This window comes from Typopeltis vanoorti, chromosome 10 (genome assembly GCF_054136105.1).
Source record: "Typopeltis vanoorti isolate ZY-2024b chromosome 10, IOZ_Tvanoo_1.0, whole genome shotgun sequence".
Taxonomy (NCBI): Eukaryota; Metazoa; Arthropoda; class Arachnida; order Uropygi; family Thelyphonidae; genus Typopeltis; species Typopeltis vanoorti.
Genome location: NC_143558.1, coordinates 122,157,919 through 122,182,833, shown reverse-complemented (window position 1 = coordinate 122,182,833; position 24,915 = coordinate 122,157,919). Strand labels below are relative to the sequence as shown.

General features: G+C 37.5%; 1 protein-coding gene across 1 annotated transcript in view; it reads left to right on the top strand.

Annotated features, from left to right (window-relative positions):
- Nucleotides 1-24,915, top strand: part of LOC150102751 (disheveled-associated activator of morphogenesis 1-like) — a 527,894-nt gene that overhangs the window by 315,780 nt on the left and 187,199 nt on the right. Inside the window, exon 14 of the mRNA XM_090398621.1 lies at nucleotides 15,162-15,321. Coding sequence (XP_090254747.1) covers nucleotides 15,162-15,321 — 160 coding nt within the window. The remainder of the gene's footprint in view (nucleotides 1-15,161; nucleotides 15,322-24,915) is intronic.

Below are 24,915 nucleotides of genomic sequence, written 5' to 3'. Positions count from 1 at the left end.
GTGAAATGTGTGCACCTGTGTCAAGTAAGATTTCACAAGGTACATCTTCAATAAATCCTTGTAAAACTGTCAAAGGATTACTTTCATTAGCATAAGGAGCTAATGCTACATCAAATTTTCTTTTATGGTTATAGCTGTCTTTGGCTTTACCCATGTTTAGTGAATAGTTTGACATTTCTGTCCTTGCCAGTATGATATTGGAATAATAACTAATTCCAGATTTACTTTTATTCTCTGATTTCTTATTTTGAAAACAAGATCTATCTCTAACATAACAATCTTTAGCAAAATGACCCTGTTTATTGCATCTAAAACATTTTGGAATGTATCTTCTATGAGATGCTTTATTCCTATTAATGTCATCAGATTTACAAGAAAAAGATTGATTATCTGTAAGATTTTTTGACATTGATAAATCCGACATCATCTTAAACAGAAGTTCTTGTCCTTGTATTATGGGTTTCTGTTGTCTTTCTATCTCTTCACTCAGAAATGTTTTCAGTTCCTCATATTTTTCCAAATCATGTAATTTTACCCTGGAATCAGATTCTGGAATATCCTTAGTAAAATTCACAGAAGTTTCCTTAGACTTTTTCTTTTTATTTGCAGCTTTACCCTTTTGAAGCTTTTCTTCTCTCATTTTATCAGTACCCACAATGCTAGAAGAATGAGTTTGATTATGCTGAAAAGAATTTACTTGCTTATTGCTTGAGGAATGAAAAATATCTCTTAATCTTTCTTCCTTTTCTTTAACAAGCTCAAAACATTGTTCAAGATTTCTAACTTTTTTCTTATACGCTGTTTCTTTTAAATTATCCTTGAGGCCAAGCCTAAATTGATTAAAGAGCAACCATTCTAAAGAGGATTTCTCTTCAGATGAAATATTAAATCCATGAGCAATGCTCCACAATCTATGATAATATTCAGAAACAGATTCCTTATTACCTTGGATACACTGTTGAATCTTCCAAATGTTAGGCCCTAATTCTCTTACATTTGAAAATTCTGATATTAGCAAACTTTTAAAGGTTGCATAATTGTCAGTATCTCTTAGTAAAGGAGATGTGTTTAAGAATGTTTTTGCTTTTCCCAACAATTTATTACGAAGTATAATTAACAAGTGAAAATCTGACCAATTTCCTAAATCTTTAATTTTTTCTGCATACCTAAAAAATGTTTCTATGCTTTCACTACTATCACCTGAGAAAGAAGGTATTACTAAGGTTGGATTTATTAACCTAAAAAATTCTTCATCATTAACTGAAGGAACCTTACTACTAATATTACTATTTTCTGTAGCCTTTTTTTTTTTTATTTTTTTTTATTTGAGTCAAGATTTACCTTTTGGATTCTAAAATAGTTTAGTCATTACCAATCCTGTGTCGACTGCGGCATTGTTAATTATCATGTGTATTTTATATATATTTCCCTCTTTATGTATATTATTATTCTCTCTAGTTAGTCTACCGGCTGTGCCTTTGTTAATAATTATACTATATACTTATGAGGTGATTTATTATATAAATCTCTTTTACTAACAATTATTTTTATTTTGACTCCGAGTGTCCCTATATGTTATTATATTTGCACAAAGAGTTCACTCCAATTGGTGCAATGACTTTAACTCACTCTTTCAGAATCCAACTAATCATTGACTCAATACCAAGTACAAAATAAACACATTTAATAAAACTAAAACAATATATATACATTTCTAGTAATAATACATAACTATAACTACAGATTATATGGATCCAAGGCCTTATTTAAAAATATAAACTTACTCTTAAGACTAAACACTTTTTCTTTCATAATCACAAAAAAATGTTCATAGTCTTTTTCTCTTTCTGTTAAGGCTCTTTTCCAGAAGTTACAAGGCTCTGTACTTCATTATCAGGATCCTTTTCATCAATCAATATAACACACATAAAATCTTCTTGACTATATCCTGTTTTCCTTTTAGTAGCAATACTCATCAGATCAGGCACCTTTAATACAGTTTCAAGATTTCCTTTTATTCATTATTTATTTCTCCTTGAAACCTAATATTTCCACTATTCCCTTTTCGGAATACATTATGAAATTTCTTTTGACTGCCGCACACAAAAAAATCATCAAGTTCCTTCTAACTTGAATATTTACCGTTTACCGGCCAATTTATAAAAACTTATAGTTTCAAGATTTCCTTTTTATTCTTTACTTATTCCTGCTTGAAACCTATTTATTTTCACTATTCCCTTTTCGGAATACATTATAAAACTTCCTTTGACTGCCGCACACAAAAAATCAAGTTCCTCCCAACTTGAATATATCTCGGCCAGTGTTCTAAAAACTTTCCGAACGCTCTCTTGTTTACAACTGTAACTTGGATACGCAACGCTTTCCTTGTCAGCTGTCAATCACACATCAAGTTCTCTCCGGGAGCATGCGCACTTCACAAAAGTCAGAAACCACGCACTGCAATAAAATGGCTGACTCGCTGTATCCATTAGCGCTAAAAGAAAGTCTTTCACAAACACAAAATTCAACATTTTAAAATACAACAAACTTTCTTATAAGTAACATAAATAATCAGTTTAGTAAGTACTTCAATATTTTTACTTCCTTACATGTTACTTCTAATATAACATTTTTGTAACGAGCACATCACAAGTGCAGACACTGCGTGTATGAAAACAAAAACTAACAAGCATAATTAATACGTAAAAATATTCAGAATTTTTAATATTTTGCAATGTGTCCCCTAAATTTCAATTCTTTATCCACCAACACTCCTAAATCTCGTGCCTCATCAATTTCCTGGAGCACAGTTCCACCAATGCAGTAAACTGCCGCCAATCTTTTCACCCCAAAATGCATAACCTTACATTTTGCCACATTAAATTGACATCCATTCTCCTTAGCCCAGACCTCCAATCTATCCAAATCATCCTGCAAAATTTTGACGTCATCTGCATTCACTATTGCCCTACCCAACTTCGCATCATCCGCAAACAAATGAACTGTTCCTCTCAGATCCTTTCCTATATCATTTATGAACAAATTAAACAGCAGTGGTCCAAGAACAGATCCTTGTGGCACACCACTAGTCACAGGCCGTCTTGTGGACTCTACTCCTGAGTAAACCACTCTCTGATATCTCTCCGTCAACCACCCTCCTATCCATCTCACCAACCCTATGTCCATCCCCATATGCTGCAATTTACTGATTAGAATTCCATGTGGTATCCTGTCAAAGGCCTTAGCAAGGTCCAGTAGAATCACTGTAAACCCATTACCCTTATCCAGTTCAGCCGTCACTGTGTTATAATACGTGAGCAAGTTACTGAGGCATGACCTAACCTTCACAAAACCATGCTGTCCCCGATACAGTATCCCGTTTTCTTCTATCCAATCTTGTATTTTCCTCTTGACTATTTTCTCTAAGACCTTGATAATGATTCCTGTTATGCTGATTGGCCGGTAATTTTTAACAGCAGCCTTGGAACCACCTTTGTGCAGCGGAACTATTTTCCCCTCTTTCCACCCCCTTGGGACTGACCCAGTCCTGAGGCTCAAATTAAACAAAATGGTCAAGGGCACTGACAATTCTTTAGCCGCTTCACGTATGACACGAGCTGGTATACCATCCATCCAATCCCACAGATGTATTGACATTGAGGTTCTGTAATAGACTAGTTATCTCTACTTCATTCATCACAATTCCAGTATAAGCTGTTGGTTCTTCCATTCCTGCAAAGTCACCACCTGGATGATATACTCTTGCAAAGTGCTCGCTCAGTAATTCCACAATATCAACTGATTCGGTTACCACCCTACCCTCAGCATTTTTTAAGATTATTCTACCATGAGCATTTTTCCTTTTACTTGCAACATATTGAAAAAACTGTTTGGGATTCTCTTTAGCCTGCGTGGCCAATTTCCTTTCGTAATCTGCTTTTGCTTTTCTTACCACCCTTGTTACCATCCTGGCCTGAGCTTTATACTGTTCCTGCGCCTGATGGTCACCCTTCTCCTTAAATTCCCTCCACAACTGTTTCTTTTTTTGCAGCTCAAGCTTAATAGTGTTATTCATCCATTTAACTCCTACTTGATTTATTATTCGGACTCTTGGTATACAGTCAACCATTGCCTCCTGCAAACAGTTCTTAACCACCTCCCATGCACCATCAACATCCAGCCCTTGCAGTTTTACATGGCATTGAGCCAAGCACACACCTAAGCTTGTCATACTTACCAGCCTAGTAATTCCACATGTACCCTGTCTTAATTGTAAATTCGACTCCTTTAGCCACCTCCCAAGTCATGACCTTATGGTCACTCTCACCAATTGGTGGCAACATGGTCATGTTCGTTACAGCCACATTCTCAGTTGCAATTACTAGGTCCAGCACTATCTGCCCCCTGGTATTTTCCACTACATGTTGCCGTAGATAGTTGTCCCTTAATAACCGCATAAAATCCAATTCCTTCCTCCCATGTGCCCTCTCCTCTTTCCAGTCAATGTTACCATAATTGAAATCACCCATAATAATTACCCTCCTTCCACTCATTTCTTCTATTTGCTTATGCATACTATCCCCACCATCTATTCCATCACCTGGTCTATAGCAGCACCCAATTGTATATTTTGTCCTGCTAGATTCTATCTCACACCAAACAGCCTCAAATGTGCTTTTTTCCCCATCTTGCAGTTCAACTTCTATACTCCTTGGCTGAAGCTCATCAGCTATCATCAATAACACTCCTCCCCCCTTTTTATTTACCCTGTCACTCCTGAACATGCTATACCCGTCGCATTCAATCCCACTAGCTTTATCATCATTTATCATTTATCATTTAGCTGAATTCTGTTCACCTAAAAAGTATATCAGAAAAATTTTATCTTAAAAAGTTCAGACATAATGATTAGTTTTGATATTACTTCACTAATTACCAATGTACCATTAATTGAAACCCTTGATTTGCTAAAGTCACATTTCCACCCCAAATATATTGGAATTATTTAAATTTATAGTACATGCAGGTTATTTTGCATTGAAAGGGAGGATATACAAACAACTAGATTGGACAGCAATGGTCTCTCCTCTTTTTCTCCCTTTAGCCAATTTCTACATAGAACACTTGTAAACCTAGCTATGCATAGAGCCACTCTCAAACCAGTGGTTTGGCTATGATATGTTGATGATGTGTTTGCTATTTGGCCACATAGTCCAGACACATTGGACACATTTTTAGTGCATTTAAATAGCCAACACCGTAATATCCACCCTACAATGGAACAAGAAGCTAATGACTGTCTCTCCTTCCAAGATACACTAATCACATGCTTCCTGATGGTTCATTTTCTTTTCCTGTCTATAGAAAGTCCACACATACAGGGAGATATTAGCACAAATATATACACTATCATCCAGCTCAACAGTATGGTGTCCTAAAAACACTAACTCACATAGCTAGAGTTATCTGTTCCACTGACAATGCTTTGACCACTGAACTCACTTACTTGCCTTAACGTTTTCTTATTCAATGCCTATAATCTCCATAGGATAGAAAAAATACTAAATGCTCCCCAGAAATCACCTCCATTATCACACAAGACAACAACAACAAAACTGTTACCATCCCGTACATTCAAGGCACATCTGAAAAGATTACTAGTGCTTAATAAATATCAGCTATGCACCATATTTAAACCATATGTCAAATTGGCAACTCTCATTCATTCACCTAAGGAAAAAATTCTCTTCTTTCTCACATCCAGGAGTTTATGAAGTGCTCTGTTCTTGTGACATGGCTTACTGTGGACAGACAGAAAGAACTCTTGACATCTGCCTAAGTGATCATTCAGCACTATCATTATGGCAAGTTAGGCTAGCAGACCATGCCTTGGATAACCCTTCACACAGGATCAAATGGAAGAAAAGAAAAGTGTTACACAGAAGTCATTATAAATCAGAGAAAGATATTATTTTTGGAATCAAAAACTATTCTGTCTGCTTTTGTCACCTTGCTACTATCAGCATTCATTAAAATTATACTCCACAATCATTGTTCCTTTCATCAGCCACATGGCAAAAGAATTCAAAGGAATTTCTTTTGACCTAATTACCTAACTTCTTCTGATAATCTGAATTTTCTTTCCTTTCACCCAAGTTAAACTTGCTGTTTAACTTGTATATTAATGATATTGGTGAAGATTTGGTATTCAGTTGTTTGCAGATGATGCAAAGTTGGAACGAACCATGAAGAGTAGAAAAGATGTTGTGGCCTTACAAGAAGACTTAAATAAATTGAGTGATTGGGCATGGAATGGGGATGCGAGTTCAATGTTGCAAAATGTAAGATTTTAAAATTTGGAAAACAAAAATTGGATCCCGAATTTATGCTTGGCGAGAATATATTGTCAGAGGTGGAGGAAATAAAAGATCTGGGGGTGATAGTGGATAAGCATCTGAAATTTAGGGGACACATAGCTAAAATTGTGAAGACAACACAAAGGCTTCTTGGAATGATGTAGAGAACACTGACTTGTAGAAGTAGGGAGATTCTTGTTCCGTTGTATAAGGCTTTGATTAGGCCACACATGGACTATTGTTCCCAGATTTGGTCACATGGTTTTCAGAAGGACGAAGAGATGTTGGAAAGGGTCCAGAGGCGACTGACTAAGATAGTTTCTAACTTCTGGAATGTCGAGTACGAGAAAGATTGAGAAGATGCAACTTGCAGAGTCTGGTGGACAGGAGGAAGAGGGGAGATATGATAGAGACCTACAAATTAGTAAGAGGTTGCTATAGGATCAATGCTGGAGAGGTTCTACAGAAAATAGTGGGAGATCAGGAGAGAACCAGAGGTCATCCCTGGAAACTGTATAAAGAGGGTGTGAGTAGGGGAGTGAGAGGCAGATTTTTTCATGCGAAGTTGTGAATGATTGGAATGCCTTGCCTGAGAGTGTGGTATCTGCAGAGAATTTGATTGTATTTAAAGCATGGTATGATGAGCTTTTTGTATGATAAAAGGACCTTCTAGATGAGGCTTTGACTCCATGGGGTCTTGGAGAATAATAATAATAATAATAATAATAATAATAATATGAGAGGAGGGGAAAGGAGTGCAGGTTGTGAATATATCTGAATTAATTTTAGGGATGAATGGAACTCTGTAGGAGTAATGGATTGCATTTAAATAATTTTGATGTGTCATCTGGAAGACACTACAGTTGAAAAGGTGAGTAATTGTTGAAAACAATGGATATGAGCAAGTAAGAAATAATATGGAAGAGCAGAAGAGTAAAAAAGGGGAGATCGAAGATGTGCTTATGAATAGAGAAATGAGTAGCATAAGTCAGGAGAAAGGGTAGCCGATGCTGGAAGAGGAAGTTAATGTATGAGTAGAGAAAGGAACAGGATGCTCTGGAATGTAAGGGAAAGGAAGCATTTGGGTTTCAAAGAGGTTCTGTGTTGGATGAAGCAAGAGGAGTCTCATCTAAGAACTAGTAATGGTGGAACTTATTGTTGACCCATAAATGAAAATTGATATACAAACATAAATAAATTATGTTTGTATATCAATGAAATAAAACTCACAAATCAGGAAAAAGAAACTGCTGCATTGATTGAATTCATTCACCAAAAATTGCTGGAATAAATGAGACATGATTGGATGGTATTATGACAGGAATAGAGAGAGAAGGGTATGTACTTTTTTTTTTTTTAAGACAGAAAAGACAAAAAAAAAGGAAAGTCAAGTGCATAGGCTAAAAGGAGTTTAGTCTATGCAAGGGGGTAAGTGACAGTTGTTTTGAGGCAGCATACTGTGAAGTAGAGCTAAACAGAATGAAATTTCAGTTGAATGTTGCTATAGACATGATAATTTGGAGGGCAGAGACAGAGAAATGTATAAGCAAATTAAAAGAAAAAAAGGGGGATCTTTAAGGGTGACTTTAATTATGATAATATAGAGTGGAATAAATTCCTCATGACATGGAATAAATTCCTATATGACAGAGGGCTATATGAGGACTTCTCTGAGGAGATGATATACACTGCCTGGAAAGAAGTCAGCAGACAACCCCATGGGTAAGTTCTTTCATGCCATGTAATAATTCATATGTCTGTAGCTAGTATAAATTAGAGAACTATGATACTCCTAAGTCAGTGCAACTGTGTCTGGGTGAAATGCCTGCAAGAAGGGAACTGATGGACTTTGAAAGAGGCATTGCGATAGGATGCTATGTTGTAGGCCTATCTGTTCGGCAAATTGGGTGATCCCAGGTCAACAATCAGTGATGCCAACTGAGAATGCTACCTGCAGTGGATGACCCACTACACTCACCAAATGGGACTGTAGGGTGCTACAAAGGATAATATGTAAAAACTGCCATTTGTCAGCCGACAAGTTGAATGCAGATTTCTCAGCATCGACTGGAACATGAATCTGCACAAAAACATTCACAACCGAGGCTCAACAACATGGGATTCCATGGCAGAATTACAATATGCAAGCTCTGCATTACCCAAAACATGCAGTAGCGTCATCTTCAGTGGTGCAAAGAGCATGTACAGTGGGATGCGGAAGTTTGGAAAGTGTAATATGGAATGAGAAATCAAGCTACACCCTCTACTAAGCAGATGGACAGGTATGAGTGTAGTAGATGCCAGGTAAATATTTCTTACCAGGGTGCATAACCCTGGTAAGAGATATTTACCTGGCCACAAACCATGCTGCTGTAGCTGCATGGGTTGTGGACATGAACATCACCACATTTGACTGGCCCACACAAAGCTCTGATCTCAACCCCATCGAATATCTGTGTGATGAACTGGAGAATCGGATGAAGTCAAGGGATATCCACCCCACAACAGTCCAGGACATTATTACATGCCTACAGGAAGAATGGTCCAAAATTCCCATTGCTAATGTATGCTTGTGGAAAGCAGTGGCAGCTGGTGAAAATTTTAAGTGGGGGTGCTGCATATACAAAATAAAAAAAAAATAATTTTTTTCCTAATCAGTAACCAATTTATTAATGAATAAATTTACATATTAAAAAATTGCTTTATTAAAAATATTTCATCCTCACCACGAACAAACACTAATAATAAAAGTTTCGTATCTCACAGAAATAACATGTGCATGCATACAATTTATCTGTAAGCGACACTTCCCAAACGAGCAGTGTTGGACTCACTTGTAACGTACAATGACGTTATAAGTGAGTCTGAGCATAAACAAATATTGGCGAGACTAGCTACAACTGGCGCGATAATTCTCACGCTGCGTTAGATCTCAGTGCATTTGTTTCGTGTAATGATAATTGAAAAAATATAATTCTTTTCATATTTTCAACAGTGACACTCATCATAATTCAGCCTTATATCTATAATAAATACATACACATGTTATTTTAACAAAATAAAATAAGATTTACAAAAAATAGTTCACCTCACCATGAACATGCACCAATAATAAAAGTTTCGTATCTCACAGAAATAACGCGTGCAAGCATAGGATACACTGCCCAAATGAGCAGTGTCAGAATCACTTGTAACGTGCAATGAGAAGCGTAAACGAATATCAGCAACTCTAGATGCAATCAGCCGAATGTGATAATTCTGACACTGCGTTAGATCGCAGTGTCGTAATTTGTTTCGTAATCTAAAGCATTAATCGAACAATTCCAATTATTAACTATGCAATCACTGTCAAAACATAAGCTGTAACCTTATGTTTTGACATTATATAATTGTATTACAATTATATAATGTCATAAGCATTATTATTATTTATAAACACAAACAAAATTAATTTTTTCATTTTTTCCTTGGGGGTGCCGCAGTGTCTCAGTGCTTATGTATGAGCTGCCACTGGTGGAAAGTATGCCTTGTAGGATTGTTGCAGTCATCATAGTGAAAGGAGGTCCTACGTCTTTTTAAAGTGGGTGGCATGGCTGTTTGTTCCTCATAACTATGCTGTCCTTTCACTTTTTTCCAAGCAGTGTATATGGAACTAAAAGGCTGGTGATTATAAAAGTTCAGAAGACAGCTTGCAGCTATATATCATGAAATGAAGAGCTAGGTGGAAAGGAGAGATCAATGATGCTTGGGGGCTATTCAAGAACTATCTAGAAAAAGCAATGTCTAATTGTATTCCAAGGATAAGAAGGTTAAATCAGGTAGATGTGAAATGGATTAATAAAGAGATTAAGCATACAATCTGAAGGAAGATGGCATTCCATTATGGAGACAACGTAAGATGAACAGCAATAATCACTTACATGTGAATACAAAGAGTAGGCAAGGAAGGTGACTTGGTTGACAAAATGTAGCACAAGTGCAATATGAGAAGCAGTTAGATAATAAAACCAAAAATACCTAGGGAGTTCTTTAATATACAGTCAGCAGAAGAAAGAATGATAATGGAAAGGTCATACAGGTTGGAAAAGGATAACTACTATAATAGATATAATTAATATATCAAATGAGTAGTCAATAAAGGTATTTCATCATTGTGGATGTGAATATAATGAACATTTGAGTGCAATGGAAAGGGAGAAGGAAAGAATGACTGTGCATGAGCAGGACACATATATAGAGAATTCATTAAACTTGATATTAATAAGACTGGGACATGATGATATATCACCACATGTTTTGAGGGAATGTACCAGGGAGTTCATATTTTCCTTGACACACTTGATTAATATGAGTCCTACATTGGATAAGTTCCAAAGGAGTGAAAGGAAAGCAAGATTATTGTTTTATATGGGAGATGACAAGACTCAAGCTTCAAATTATAGGCCATTTTCTCCCTCTCTCTCTATGTGTGTGTGTGTGTGTGTCAGGTGTCATGGTTAAAGAGTTGGAAAGCTTAGTGCAAACCAATATCCAGAACTGGTTTGACTGCACTGTCATTCTATTTGAAAGACAGCATGAGTTAGCTAAATAAAGGCAATGTTTTAGTAATTTGAATTATATCATAATAGTAATATTACAATAAGTAAGCAAAATCTAAGTATACTATTTTGTATACATCTCCCTTGTGCATCAGAAAAGGAAGATGCATACATTGTGTGCATACTTAGATCATAAAAGGGCTTTTCACAAATTGCCATATGATAAGTTGATAGTTAAACTTGGGGCTGGATAACAGATTAGAATTGGATTGGAAATTAGCTATTTGATAGGTACCAACAAGTTGTGTATGAGGAATCAATACCTTGGAAGAGGAACATCACTAGCAATGTGCCTCAAGAATCTGTTTTAGGGCCACTCTGTTTAACTTATATGCTAATGACATTGGGGAAGGTTTGAATTGAATATATTCAGTTGTTGGAAGATAATGTAAAGTTGAGAAGTATGAAGAGTAGAGAAGATATGACTTTATAAGATACTTGAATAGATTGAGTGAATAAATATGGGAGTGGGGGATACCATTTCAGTGTTGCAAAGTGTAAGGTTTCAAAATTTGGAAAACAAAGTTGAGATGGCTATTATACAATTGGTGTGGATACCTCCTAGTCCAAAAAAATAATTGATTCTTTGCTCAAGACATTTTTCATTGTACACCTCATAACATTATATAAATCCCAAATCTGTCCTTCTTTGAATTCTAATCTTCTTTGAACATTAGAATAATGTTCTCGCATATGGGATAGTGCACCAAAAAAGCTCGGGGAAAAAAAAAAAAATGCTTGATACTACTTGGAAGAGGGCAATTTAGTTAACTGACCAAACTGCCCTTCTCTCACAAACTCACACCAAGTGACATACTGTTGCCACTTTGTACCTCATTACAGGTATTTTTATGGGTGCTGTTCTATCAAACTGATTAATACCATTCCTCCACTTTCCCTAAAGCCTATGAACACAATGGCAGCTCTGACAGCATTCATTCACTGTCCATATCCAAATTAAAAAATCAGCTTATCAATGTCCTCTTTTTTTTTTGTTCTTAACCACTTGACTACACACTGATATTAAAATAAAATTACCCTTCTCACTGTTTTCATTCACCATCTTCTCTAACAGTCTAAAAATGGCATCCTTTAGCTCAAGCATTCTCAAGTTTACATTTGCACTAGAAAAATCTCTGCCGAAACAACTTTAAACATCTTTAAATTTCACGGGCATGTGGTAACATCTATTATGAATATAATTCAATTCAACTCATGTACTACTCTGTCTACATCTCCTTTCTGGAGGAAAAGATTTTTAGTGGTGCACATAGAGAAGAAATCTTCAAACTGATGGGTTACTTGTTCTGTGTCTTCCTGGATAGAGCAAAAATAGCAAGAAGTGTGCTTCTTCTTCTGCAGCTTGTCCCACTTAAGTAGGATCACTGTTTTTAGTGAGTCTCCTCCATATCCTCCTGTCTTGTTGTAACCACATCCAAGTTCTTCATCCTCAAGTCCTCTTTCATCAGCTTCCTCCATCTCTTCTTTGGCCACCAGTGCTTCCTCCTCCTCTACACATCCATCTGCATGACCTTTCTTCCCCACATACTCGTCCTCCCTCCTCATCACATGACCAAACCATCTCAACCTTGCCTCCTGTATCTTCGCTCCTAAGCTCATAACTTTCACCATTCCCCTTACATAGTCATTTCTCAGATGATCCTTTCTGGTCACACTGCACATCCACCTAGGCATTCTCTGCTACCTCCATCCTACTGATGTTATTTTTCCTCAGGGCCACAGTTTCCATAGCATCCATCATTGCTGGTCTCACTACTGTCCTGTAGATTTTGCCTTTTAGATTGATCGACACCCTCTTATTGCATAGCACTCCAGTCATCTCTCTCTCTCTCCAATTCCTTCATCCCACTTCCTTCTCAGCCTCTTCATCCTCTTTCACTGTTGAACCTAAGTATGTAAAGTCCCTAACCTTCCTGATGACATTTCCTTCCAGCTCCAGATCTGTCTCCTGGCTGCCATCCAGTTTCCAACACATATACTCTGTCTTACTTCTGCTCAGTCTCATACCTCTCTCTTCCAATACTTTCCTCCATCTTTCCAGTTTAGCTGCCACTTTTCTTGATTCTACACACAGCATGATGTCATCCACATGCAACATTGTCCAAGGCATGTCTTCTCTCACTTCCTATATTAAACAGGAACAGACTTAATGCTAACCCTTGATGCAAGCTAAACTGTCACTTGAAAACTTTCTGTCTCTCCCAGGCAGATCCAAACTCGTCTTCACATTTCTGTACATCTCCTGCATCAACCTGACTTATTTCTTCAGTACCTTCTTCTCTCTCACATACAGACTTCTTGGCTTGGCACTTTATCATATGCTTTCTCCAGATCAATAAACACTGAATCAGCCAACCATTAAGCCTTACTGTATAGAATTCAATAAAATTAAAAAATCAACTTCTCAATGTCCTGTTTTTTGACTACACACTGATATTAAAAAAAAATTACCCTTTTTCACTGTTCTGATTTAAGAATTCTTCAAATTCTATTTAAATAGTAAAACTGCAATTTTATAGGACAGTAAAATCATAAAATTATGCTACCTTCATTAACTCATTTACTGTTTTCTCTAACAGTTTAAAATGAGCATCCTTTAGCTGAAGTATTCTCAAATCCCACCATGGGCAGGGATGTTTGTGATTGTCTGTGAAAATACTAGTGGTGATGGTGGACGCTATATTGTGTTGGTGTAGTTGCGATCCGTTGTAGTTGGTGGATTGAGGTGGAGACAGATAGTTGTAAGAGTAGGTGTTCTCCCTTGATGAGTCTTTGGACTCCCTGGAGGTGTCACATAATAATAATAATAATAATAATAATAATGATAATAATAAAAATATCGAAGTAGATGACAGGTCAGACATGGGTAGTTCTGCTGAATGCTTTCTGGCTTTGAAGTAGTGCATAAAGTTCTATTTTCATCTCTTGTGTATTTAATAGTTTTCTCTGACAATGTACAAAGTAAACAGGAAAAAAATTGTACATTTTTCAAATGATTCTCACAAGACCAATTTTTCAAAACTTTCGTACAAGAGAACCAATAAAATAGGATGTGCACCAACCATGACCAATCCCTCAAACTGAAAGGAAAAAAAAAACACTTCCTAATTATGATTCTTACCATACACAAATTAAAAAAAAATTAAAAAATAAAATTCCATTAGGTTCCATATGGGTTCAAACATCTCATTTGAATAAAAGAAAAGGGAGGAGGAGAGGGGTAGAGAAAGCAGATAAATGTGTGACAAATATTGCACTGACCATTATGTGTGTGTGTGTGTGCGCGCTACCTGTTTTGAAAAATATCATAAAATAGATAAATTTTGAAAGAATAGTGGAAGTAATGCAGAACTTTCAGTATTATAAAAAATACTGAGAAGGATTTTAAATAAAACATAATTGATAAGTGTCATAATTTTGGTTAACCTTAATTCAAAAATAAATAGCTGTGTGTAGTCTCTGGAGCGTTCCCTATATGAGGACAGACTGAGGATGTGTGGATTGCAGAAAACTTTTGTAATCCACACATTGATGGGTGAAAAGATGGGATATGAAAAAAAAAAAAACATTTAAGTTACTTAAAAGGTTTTATAAGACTGATGCAGGGAGAAATGTTTCCTCACTTGGATAGAGGGTGCAGAACATCCCTTCAAGGGATGACTTCTAAAAAGAGGTCACCCCTTGAAGCTGAGTAAAAGCATGGTTAGTAGGAAGTGTGAGACTAGATTTTTCACTTGGAGAGTTGCGAATGAATGGAATGAGTTGCCAGTGTCAGTTGTGAATGCCTTGTATGCTAATGAGTTCAAGAGAAGCATGACAGATTGTGTGGATGGTTTGGGTCTTCCATGATGAGTCTTCAGACTCCATGGAGGTACCCATACAATAATAATAATAATAATAATAATAAAATATTGTTTTTCTTATTTAAATTATAAAATAAAATTTTTAAATAGCTGGCAATAAAAGTTTGCCTGGCTTCTATTTTTCTCAGCAGTGAAAAGGTTAAAGAGAAATTAGCAGAAATGAACCACTAATTTCTCTATACTCACTGATTTTCATTAAAAAACTTTTCATATACTCACTGATTTCAAAACATTTAATATACTCATTGGTTTTCATTTAAAAAACTACAGGAATAAATTCATAATCTTTTAAATGCTTACTTAATGTAGAAATTATATTTCAGCTGCATCAAGAAAGACAGCAACGAAATCAAGCAGAAGCATTTGGGAAGGGAAATAGTCTGTGCGATGATGTAAAGGTTGGCCTACATCATTCGCCATCAAATATAGTGCCACCACCTCCACCCCCTCCCCTTCCAGTTGTACCTCCACCGCCGCCTCCAGGTAAGATGATCACTGGTGGAGTATAGTTTTTAATGAACTCTGAAACATAAACAATATTTTTTTGTTAACCATATACAAATGTGGAAAATATAATGAAATAGAATTTAGAAATAAAATTCACTTATCATATGCATAAAAAGATTTAACGCATTGATGAACTAATTTTAGGGATATTAAACTGATACTAAATGATTTCAGTTTAACATAACTTAACCTAGACATTATCTACTCAAGTCAAACAGGCTGAATGGAAAGCATATTAGTTTTCTAACAGACACAGTATAGGCTGGAAAACCTATTTCATTATGGCATGTATGTTGTGAATGTCTTAAGTTGGTAAATGATTTTCATCAGCTAGTGTAAGACCAGGTGATGAAAATATCCCATCTACATATTTGAGGCCTGATGTGCTTTAAGAACATTACTCTGTCCAATTTTTAGAAAAGTTCTTGGATAATCAAGAGGTCATCCCTGGAAACTGTATAAGGAAGGTGTAAGCAAAGGTGTGATGGCTTTGTCACTGCTTGATGAGCTTTGTGTGTGACAGTGTGTACCTCACATGATGAGTCTTTTGACTCTATGGAGGATTGGCAATAATAATAACAATCAAATGCACAGTCGACATACAGTACCAGTAATGATGTGCTCTATTTAGAATATTTTCTAAGTAGGCTTGTTATAAAAAAATACAAGATAAAATCAAATAAAGAGTTTTGCTCTTCATAGGCAGCGAGTGTTATATAACTCAGAGATTAAAAAGGCCCATTTTTAGTAGAAGGGTCTTAATACACTAATTATTGGTTATCTACATAAAAAGTAAATTGACCAAAAAAAAATAATAAACAAGATTTAATAGCTTTGTTAAGTGTATTTTGTAAACTGAAACTAAACAAGATTCAGATCATCATCACCACCACGATGCCTTAAATGCATTTACTGTCTCTGCATTAACTGCACTCTCCTGCAATGCATTCCACTCATTCACCACTCTCCATGCAAAGTCCTGCTTCTCACTTCCTGTTCATAACATCCTTATATTGTTTCCAAGGCTGACATCTTGTTCTCCCCTCCCACCTTCCCAATTCAATGAAAAATCTCTTTCTTTTTTATAAGTGCTTCTACTCACGAAAGGTTATTTGCAAACCTATAGTACAAATTGTACCGTGGGTGGGATAAGGTTTTTTTTTTTCTCTTTTTTATATCAATTTTATATATATATTTTTGTATTTTAAATTTATTTTTATATAGTTCAGAAATCCTGTCTAGAGACTAAACATGGAACTTTTTCAATCCACTTCAAGCATCCAATAAATATGGATGTGGTCACACACACTGGGTGATGAAATTCGTCTCCCACGTAAAGACAATAAGAAACATCTATACCCATGGCAGGATTCGAACCCTCAGCCTGTTGGTTGGAGGGCGGATATGATCAACTCATTCAACCAGGCTGGCAATTTCTACACTAAATCTGGTAATAATCCTTTACAAACTTGTATCTCTCAGTCACACTCCTTCCCTCCTATCTGCAGACTCTGCAAATTATATTTTCTCAATCTTTCATCATACTCAATGTTCTAGAGACTAGAAACACCTTACTCAATTGCCTCTGGACCCATTCCAATAGAACTAGGTTTTTAGCTTGGAGAGTAGTGAATGAGAGGAATAGGTTGCCAGAGTCTGTTGTGGGTGCCATGACTGTGAATGAGTTCAAAGCAAAGATATGACAGATACTGCATAAATGTTGGACAGTTCTTGACATGATGTTTAGGGCCTCCCTCAATGAGTCTAAGAACTCATCAGATTATTATTATTATTATTATTATTATTATTATTATTATTAAGAGACTCTGGGAAGTCAGACACTCATCGAGGGAAGCTACATACTACACACACACTAGCTATCCTACTTATTCTTGAACTCATTCACACTGCTTGAACTCACAACATCCAATAGCAATCCATTCCGATCATGCACCACCCTCTGAGAGAAAAATCTAGTCCTCACACCCTTCTTGGCGGCCTTCATTCTCAGCTTCAAAGGATGCCATCTCGTTCTTTCCCCACCTTCCATAAATTGAAAAATTCCATCAACTGAAATCCTATATGACCCTTTCAGAAATTTGTAAGTCTCAATCATATTACCACTCTTTCTTCTGTTTGCTAGTCTCTGCAGTCTACAAATTCTCAATCTGTCTTCGTAATCAGTATTCCACAATGCTGATATCATTTTTAACACCCTCCTTCGTACTCTCTCCAATATATCAGAGTCGCAACAGAAACCAGAAGACCAGACCTGCACACAATAGTCCAAGTGAGGTCTTATCAAGGCCTTGTAAAGAGGCAAAATAACATCCTTATCTTTACATGCAAACATTTGTTTCAGAATTGCAATTATCTTTTGAGTTGTATTTGTAATCTTTGCCATATGGCCCCTAAACTTCAACTTTGATCTATTAACACTCCAAGATCCCTAGCCTCATCAGTTTCTTCTAGCCTAATCCCACCAATATAATACGACATTGGATATCTAATCATGCCGAAGTGAATGACTTTACATTTACTGACATTGAACTGACACCCATTTTCCCATACCCACAATTCCAGCCTATTCAAATCATTCTGCAAAGACTGCATATCTGCAGCATTCCTGATTACCCCACCTATCTTTGAATCATCAGCAAATAACTATATGTCGCTTGTCAAATCCTTTGCAAAATCATTAATGTACAGATTGAATAACAGTGGACCAAGCACCACTGATCCTTGTGGTAGACCACTTGTTATTTATTTATTTTTTTTTTAAAATTAATCTTTGTACTGGTTATGGGCAGTACTACCCTTACATCACGTCTAGACATCTCGTCCAGGCTTGATATAGGCCTAAGTCTTTACAAGTATTTTACCCTATGCCTGTTCTAGTTATCATTGTAGTCATTCTCTGGTGGCATGGTGTGCCCTCAAGGAAAGAACTTCTATATCCTTCTGCTTAAGTCCAAGCTGTTTTAAGTCCTTGTAACTATCTGCACTCCATGTGCCATGTAAAGAGATGGTGGCACTGGTAAACCTCCGAGTTGCCCCATGCTCCTTCCGTATCTTACTAACTAGTTATTTTACTAACTTGTTTATTTTTATAATAGTTTACTTTATTATTATGGCTATAGGCTAGTGGACACCCTGTTCCCACCACCTGAGCATCAACTACCCAAACGTCACCATCTCTTTTAATCACTAAATCTGGTTTACGCAAACCCACGGAGGCCCTTTAAATGGTTCCACCGCAGTCTCCCAACCTTTGTTCTTAAAGCAGTTGTTCAGAATGGAGACCATGGCATCATGCCTCCACACACGGATCCCATGGGTGTAGAAGCAACACTGGGCTATATGAGACAATGTCTCACTGTAGTGGCGGCCAGCCCTACAGTTTGAGTCGTCACTACCCCATCGAGTTGTACAGGCTGAAGTAGGCAGGGCATGGATCGTCGTCCTGATAAGATCAATATACTCGAACCCAGCGATGAGTCTGGTACCATCCCTTACCGCATCATGATGGGGAGTCACCAGATATGACTCTTTTAAAGGAGCACCATCTATAGAACAGTGCAACAGAGATGCCCACCTTTTGTGTTCTACAGGTGCTGACTCAATTAAAGTACTTTGATAATGGGACCAGCCTTTAGCCTGCCCAAAGTCTTCTTGTATTAATGGGCTATGGAAAGCCTCCCTGCAAATAGGGGAAGAAGATATTTCTAACTGCACGATTCTTGACAGCCATAGGAGTGGGATCAGCCATCTAAGTGATGGAACCCCAAGCCCACCATCCTTCACCCTCACATGGAAACATGCAGTTGGAGTGTCAGGTGGCAGTCAGAGCCATGATCTCACGACTGAACAGATAGCCCTGCCCATTCGGGACAGTATCGAGATATATGTCCTACCAAACACCAACTTGCGGTAAAAGCAAGGTAGGAGATAGTGGGATAGGAGAAATATTCTTTACTGGAGGCTTGAGAGGAGCTTTCCTCAAAAAAGCGATCTCAGCTTCTAGGATAGAAGGAACAGAAGATCTTCCCTTTGGCGTGAACATGATACCGAGGTATCTCCACTCTTTCTGGATGGTCAAAGCATGCAGACTTAGATCCCCCGTATACCACTTTTTGCTATCTGTCAGTCAGTCATCCTCTTATCCATGCTAATATTGTATAACCCAAACCCATTTTCTCCAATTTATGTAACAGTCTTCCATGCTGTATTCAGTCAAAAGCTTTAGCAAAATCCAAAAGTATCATGGTGTATCTATTCCCCTTGTCTAGTTCAAATGGTAACATTGTTATAGAATGTGAGCAAGTTGCTAAAACATGACATTCCCTTAATAAATCCATGTTGCTCATTGCAAAGTAGAGATTCACCGTCAACCCATTTCTGAATGCGGGCCCTAACCAATTTTTCCAAAATCTTCACCACCACTCCTGAGATACTTGGTCGATAGATGGATACATTGGTCTTTGCACCATCCCTGTGCAATGGAATTACCACACATTCCTTCCATTCCTGCAGAATCTTCCCTGTTCTGAGACTCATATTAAACATCCTGATCAAAGGAATGACCAGTTCAGCTGAACACTCTTTTAGCACACATACTGATATTCCATCGGTCCCTATTGCTGAATTCTTATTCAGTTTGTGCAACAGCTATAATACCTCGGCCCCACACACCTGCTTTCTTCATCTAGGGAAGAGGTAACAGTGAGCTCAATGTTTCGTTCACTAGGTTGATAGCTTTTAACAAAATGACACTCATTAGTTGAACAATCTCTTCTGCATCTGTAGCCCTCACAGCATTTGCATTTCGAAAAGAGTTATTCTTTCATATTCATTCTTTCTTTTACTTGCAGCATATCGATAGAATTCTTGTGAGTTCTCTTTAGCATGCAGAGATAGTTCTTTTGATGCTCAGACTTTCCTTTCTGTACAAGAGTTGTGACTATTCTAGCCTGCTGCTTATAATATTCATAACGGACGTCATCCTTATGCAAACGGCATTCCTTCCACATCGTCCTTTTCTTACGAATCTCTTGCTTAATAAGATGCACATCCATTTGACTCCTACTCTATTTATTCTTCCAACTCTCAGGACACATTCTGATATTGCATTATTTAAGTATTGTTTAAATGCTTCTCATGCACTTTCAGTATTCTATCCATCCAGCAACCGATCCCATTCCACTGAACTCAGTATACTCCTCAGTTGGTCATAATTAACTGCTTTGTAGTTCCCGTAATAATAATAATCTCTTTGAAAGCCAGTGATTAAAATTGTGCCAGTCATCAGTATGTGGCTTGATTATATAAACAATGGAACACAATCTTTTTACTTCTACACATCAGTGTCCTCAATGACAGAATCAATTGTATTGTTCTCATAATTTGTGCAACGTGTTCCATAAATTTTAGGTCTTTATCCGCCATTATCCCCAGACCTCTTATTTTCTCTACTTCGTCTAAGATGGATATCTTTGGGGCCATTGCTGTTTAACTCTGCATCCCATCACTGTTTTTCCATTAAAACTTTACAAACTGCAAAAGTCACATCTACTCTATTCTTCAGAGTTTTCCCCAACGTTGCATCATCTGCAAACAACTGCATATCCCCACCATTTAAACCTTTACCAAACATACAAGTTAAACAGCAATGGCCCCAAAATAGACCCTTAGTAAGCACATGATTTTCTTCCAGGATATTGCCTCAGTTGTGAACAGGGGAATCCCCCATACATAACTTGTCTGATGCCTATCAGATAGCTAATCTCCAATCTGACACACCAGTCTATTATCCAATCATGTCCATCCATTCTGTCATGTGACATTTATCAAATTTCAAATATCAAATTTATCAAAAGGTTTGCAACATCTAAGTATACCACTGTCTATACACATTATGCATTTTCTTTGTCCAACACTTGTTACTTTATTGTAACAAGTAAGCAGATTATTAAAATGCGATCTTCCTTTGGTAGACTCATGCTCACCATAAAAGAGAAAGTTGCTGTTACCAACCTAATTCTTGACCTTGGTTTTCACTAACCTCTTCCACACTTTAACTAGATATACATAATGACCTATAATTCGAAACTTGTCCTGTTCATCTCCTTTTTGAAACATAACAATTTTTACCCTCTTCCATTTCTTTGAAACTTGGCTCAATGTAAGATTCATATTAAACAAGTATATCAAAGTAGATGTCAACTCCTGTAACATTCCCTCAAAACATATGGTGATACATCATCAAGTCCCACAGCCTTATTCACTTGAAGCTTACTCAGTTCCCCCATATACCTGTTGCTAACTGCCTCACAAACAGCATTTTCTCCCAGAACAAGAACATCTATATCCTGTTACTTCAAAAGACCCATGTGCCTATCTGTCTATCTATTTCTCGGTGGCCAAGGTGTTGCACGTGCGTTCATACCGCTCCTGCCTTCCCCCCACCTTTTATACGTTTATCCGAAAGGAAGGACTTAATTTTTTATATCGATATATTCTTCAAGCTGAGAGCTATCTACTCATACTAGTCGTGTACGCGTAAGTGTAGTGATAAGTGATTTATGACAGTTTTCTTCTCCTGGTGTACGAGTTCGTATATATCTTCAATTTCGACGCCATAATTCCTTCTCCGACACCTGCACCCCTCACCTGAGGCTATAGCCGGCGAAGGATTAACTGCCATGGCAATGGCACATTCATGTACTACCAAGGATTTAGCAATTCAAAGACCCCCTACGACTTCGAACCTGGAAGGAAGAGCAAAGTTCACCGAAGCTATGTACATGGAAAACAGGTCAGTCAATTCAAAATCTTACGCTAATGTTGTATCTAATGGAAATATCCCATCGTCTCCCAAAACACTGATCTCACACACGAATGCCACATCAGCCAGCAGTAAACCGATTAACGCAAAAATAACTACCACTGTTACGAACGTCATTTCCCGAGAAAATGGGATTGTTATTTTCGCCACCAAAGAAAACATCCCATTAGAAGATTATCTGACGGCGATCACCAAAATTGTACCTGCAAAAAATATTACTGATGCTTCCCGCGTAGCTGGAACTGTGCAGGTATATTTTAGCCATATCTCATGGGCACAAACGGTACTGCAAAAAGGCGTCGATATTGGCGATTATCACTTCGAATCAGCCCCAATAGCACTGGCCCCAACAAAAGTAACAGTATCAAATGTTCCCCCTGAAATTCCTCATCAACTCATTAGATCCATGTTATTAAGATACAGTTCTGTCACAGGAAAAATAAGCACATTGTCAGCAGCCACGAAGAAGCCCGAATTTTCCCATGTCAAAAGCTTTCGGAAACAGGCATTAATGCACTTTCCAAACAACGACACACTACACGACCTCCCAAAATTAATCAACACGGACATAAATGGAATAACCTACACTTTCTACTTATCCTCCTCATCACAGTGCTTCTTCTGTCATGAAGATGGTCACATTAGGAAACATTGTCCCTATATTACCAACAGTTCATCAACAAACATCCCAGCCCAGAATAGCAAACCAGTTGAACAGAATAACAACGTACATGAAGAAAATCAAAGCATAGGAAAATAGGAAAAAGTAAACCAAAAATTCTCTCCCCATCACGAACTTCGGAGGAAAGAAAATCCCGAACTGGAAAAGACAGCGCTCATGTCACTCTTGAACATCAGCCAAGTATTGAGATCCAAGGCTCTGATAACGAAGTCTCACAGCACGAAAATACCGATCCTCCCAACAGAGATGACAAGGATGAACAAATTAAAAGCAATCCCCAGACCCAGCAATCAGAATCACCAACCCAGCCTCCCATAAATTCAAAATTTCAGCGTACAGAAGAAACTACTCAAAATGGCCTTTCATCACCTGCAGCCAGCCAAGGAGGAACAGAGCTCCCAGACGATGAGGAAACTGTATTTCCACATGACGACCTAGAAGAAGAGGAAGCTGAGGGCGAACTTCCCCACACTGAGGGTCCCCTAACCATGAAGCAGCTGTCATCCTTCATACAGAAAGTGCGAGGCTCTCCTCACAAACTAACTATAGCCCTTAAATACACCACAAGAATCCCGGAACTAATATCTCAACTTCAGGACCTACACTCGAAACTGAAATGTAAAAAGAGCAGAGCAGAGGTCAACAGGAGTAAGCGAATCTACTACCTAATTAACGGGCTACAAACACAGTACCAGGATCAATATTAGATTAAACTTACAATCAAACTTTCATAAATCATAATGTCTATAAGCCTTTTCTCTCTCAATGCAAGAGGATGTGCCTCTGCTCTACGCAACAGAATAGTCCTTGACCAGGTACAAAAATATCATATAGACCTAATACTTCTGCAAGAAACAAACATCAACTCCTCAACCAATTTATCCAGAAGATGGGCAGAGTGGCCTTATGACTTACAGCACTCTGCAACCCAACAACATCATGGAGCAGGAGTTAGCTTAGGTGTACATCATAGATCTCCCTACAAACTAAAAGTGATTGCTGAGATACCAGGATATGCCTTGTATGCTCACATAATAGCACCCAACCATAATACTCTGCATGTGTTCAACATCTATATACCACAACAGGATGCTCTGGCATTACAAATCCTGGATTTCATTAAAAACCACCTTTCTAGTATAGACCAAGAACATACCATAATAGCTGGAGACTTTAATTGCACTCTTGACCAAAAAGTGCAATTTTTTGAAATTGAAAAAGACAGACTTCAGTGTGGTGAACATCGTAGCCAATTAATAAACAAACTTCAAACACTGGTAAACGATAATGAACTCATCGACGTCTTTCGGCATCAACATCCTGATAAGAAATTCTACACATGGAGGTCAGCAATCACAGCGACAAATAGGCCACTCTACCAAGCACGACTGGACAGATACTACATTTCCAAACACACCTTGCCTCTAGTTAGAAACATCTCACACATCACTTCCTACATTTCAGATCATTGCTTTGTCAAGCTGCAACTTTCATTATCTTGGGAAGCATCCAAATCAGGAAGTGCCAATTGGATCTTCAACAATACTCTCCTGAAAGATCCAGCTTATATAACAAACACTCAGGCTTTAATAACCAACCTCACTCACTCAAAAGTGGATACAGAACCAATGAAAACATGGTGGCCCCACTTAAAATCGCGAATAAAATCCTTTACGCAGATCTACAATCACCAGAAAAATCAACAGAGGAACATTAGAATCCGACAACTTGAAGAACAGCTCAAGTATCTCCCAGAAGAAAGCCCTGAACATCATTCTGCCTTCCAAGCCATGCAAAGACAGGCAGAATTATCGGCAAAAGGTGCCCTACTTAGATCGCGGCATACACAAATAAATCTTTCAAACGCCCCCACAAAATATTTTTTCTCTTTGGAAAAAAAATGCCAGGCAGTAAATTCCATCTCTGCTATCAGACTTCAAGATGACACCATCACAGAAGATCCTAGCAAAATCACCTCTGAAATCCTACAATACTACAAGAATGCATACAGTACTACAGGAACATCCCATCATGCCATTCACGA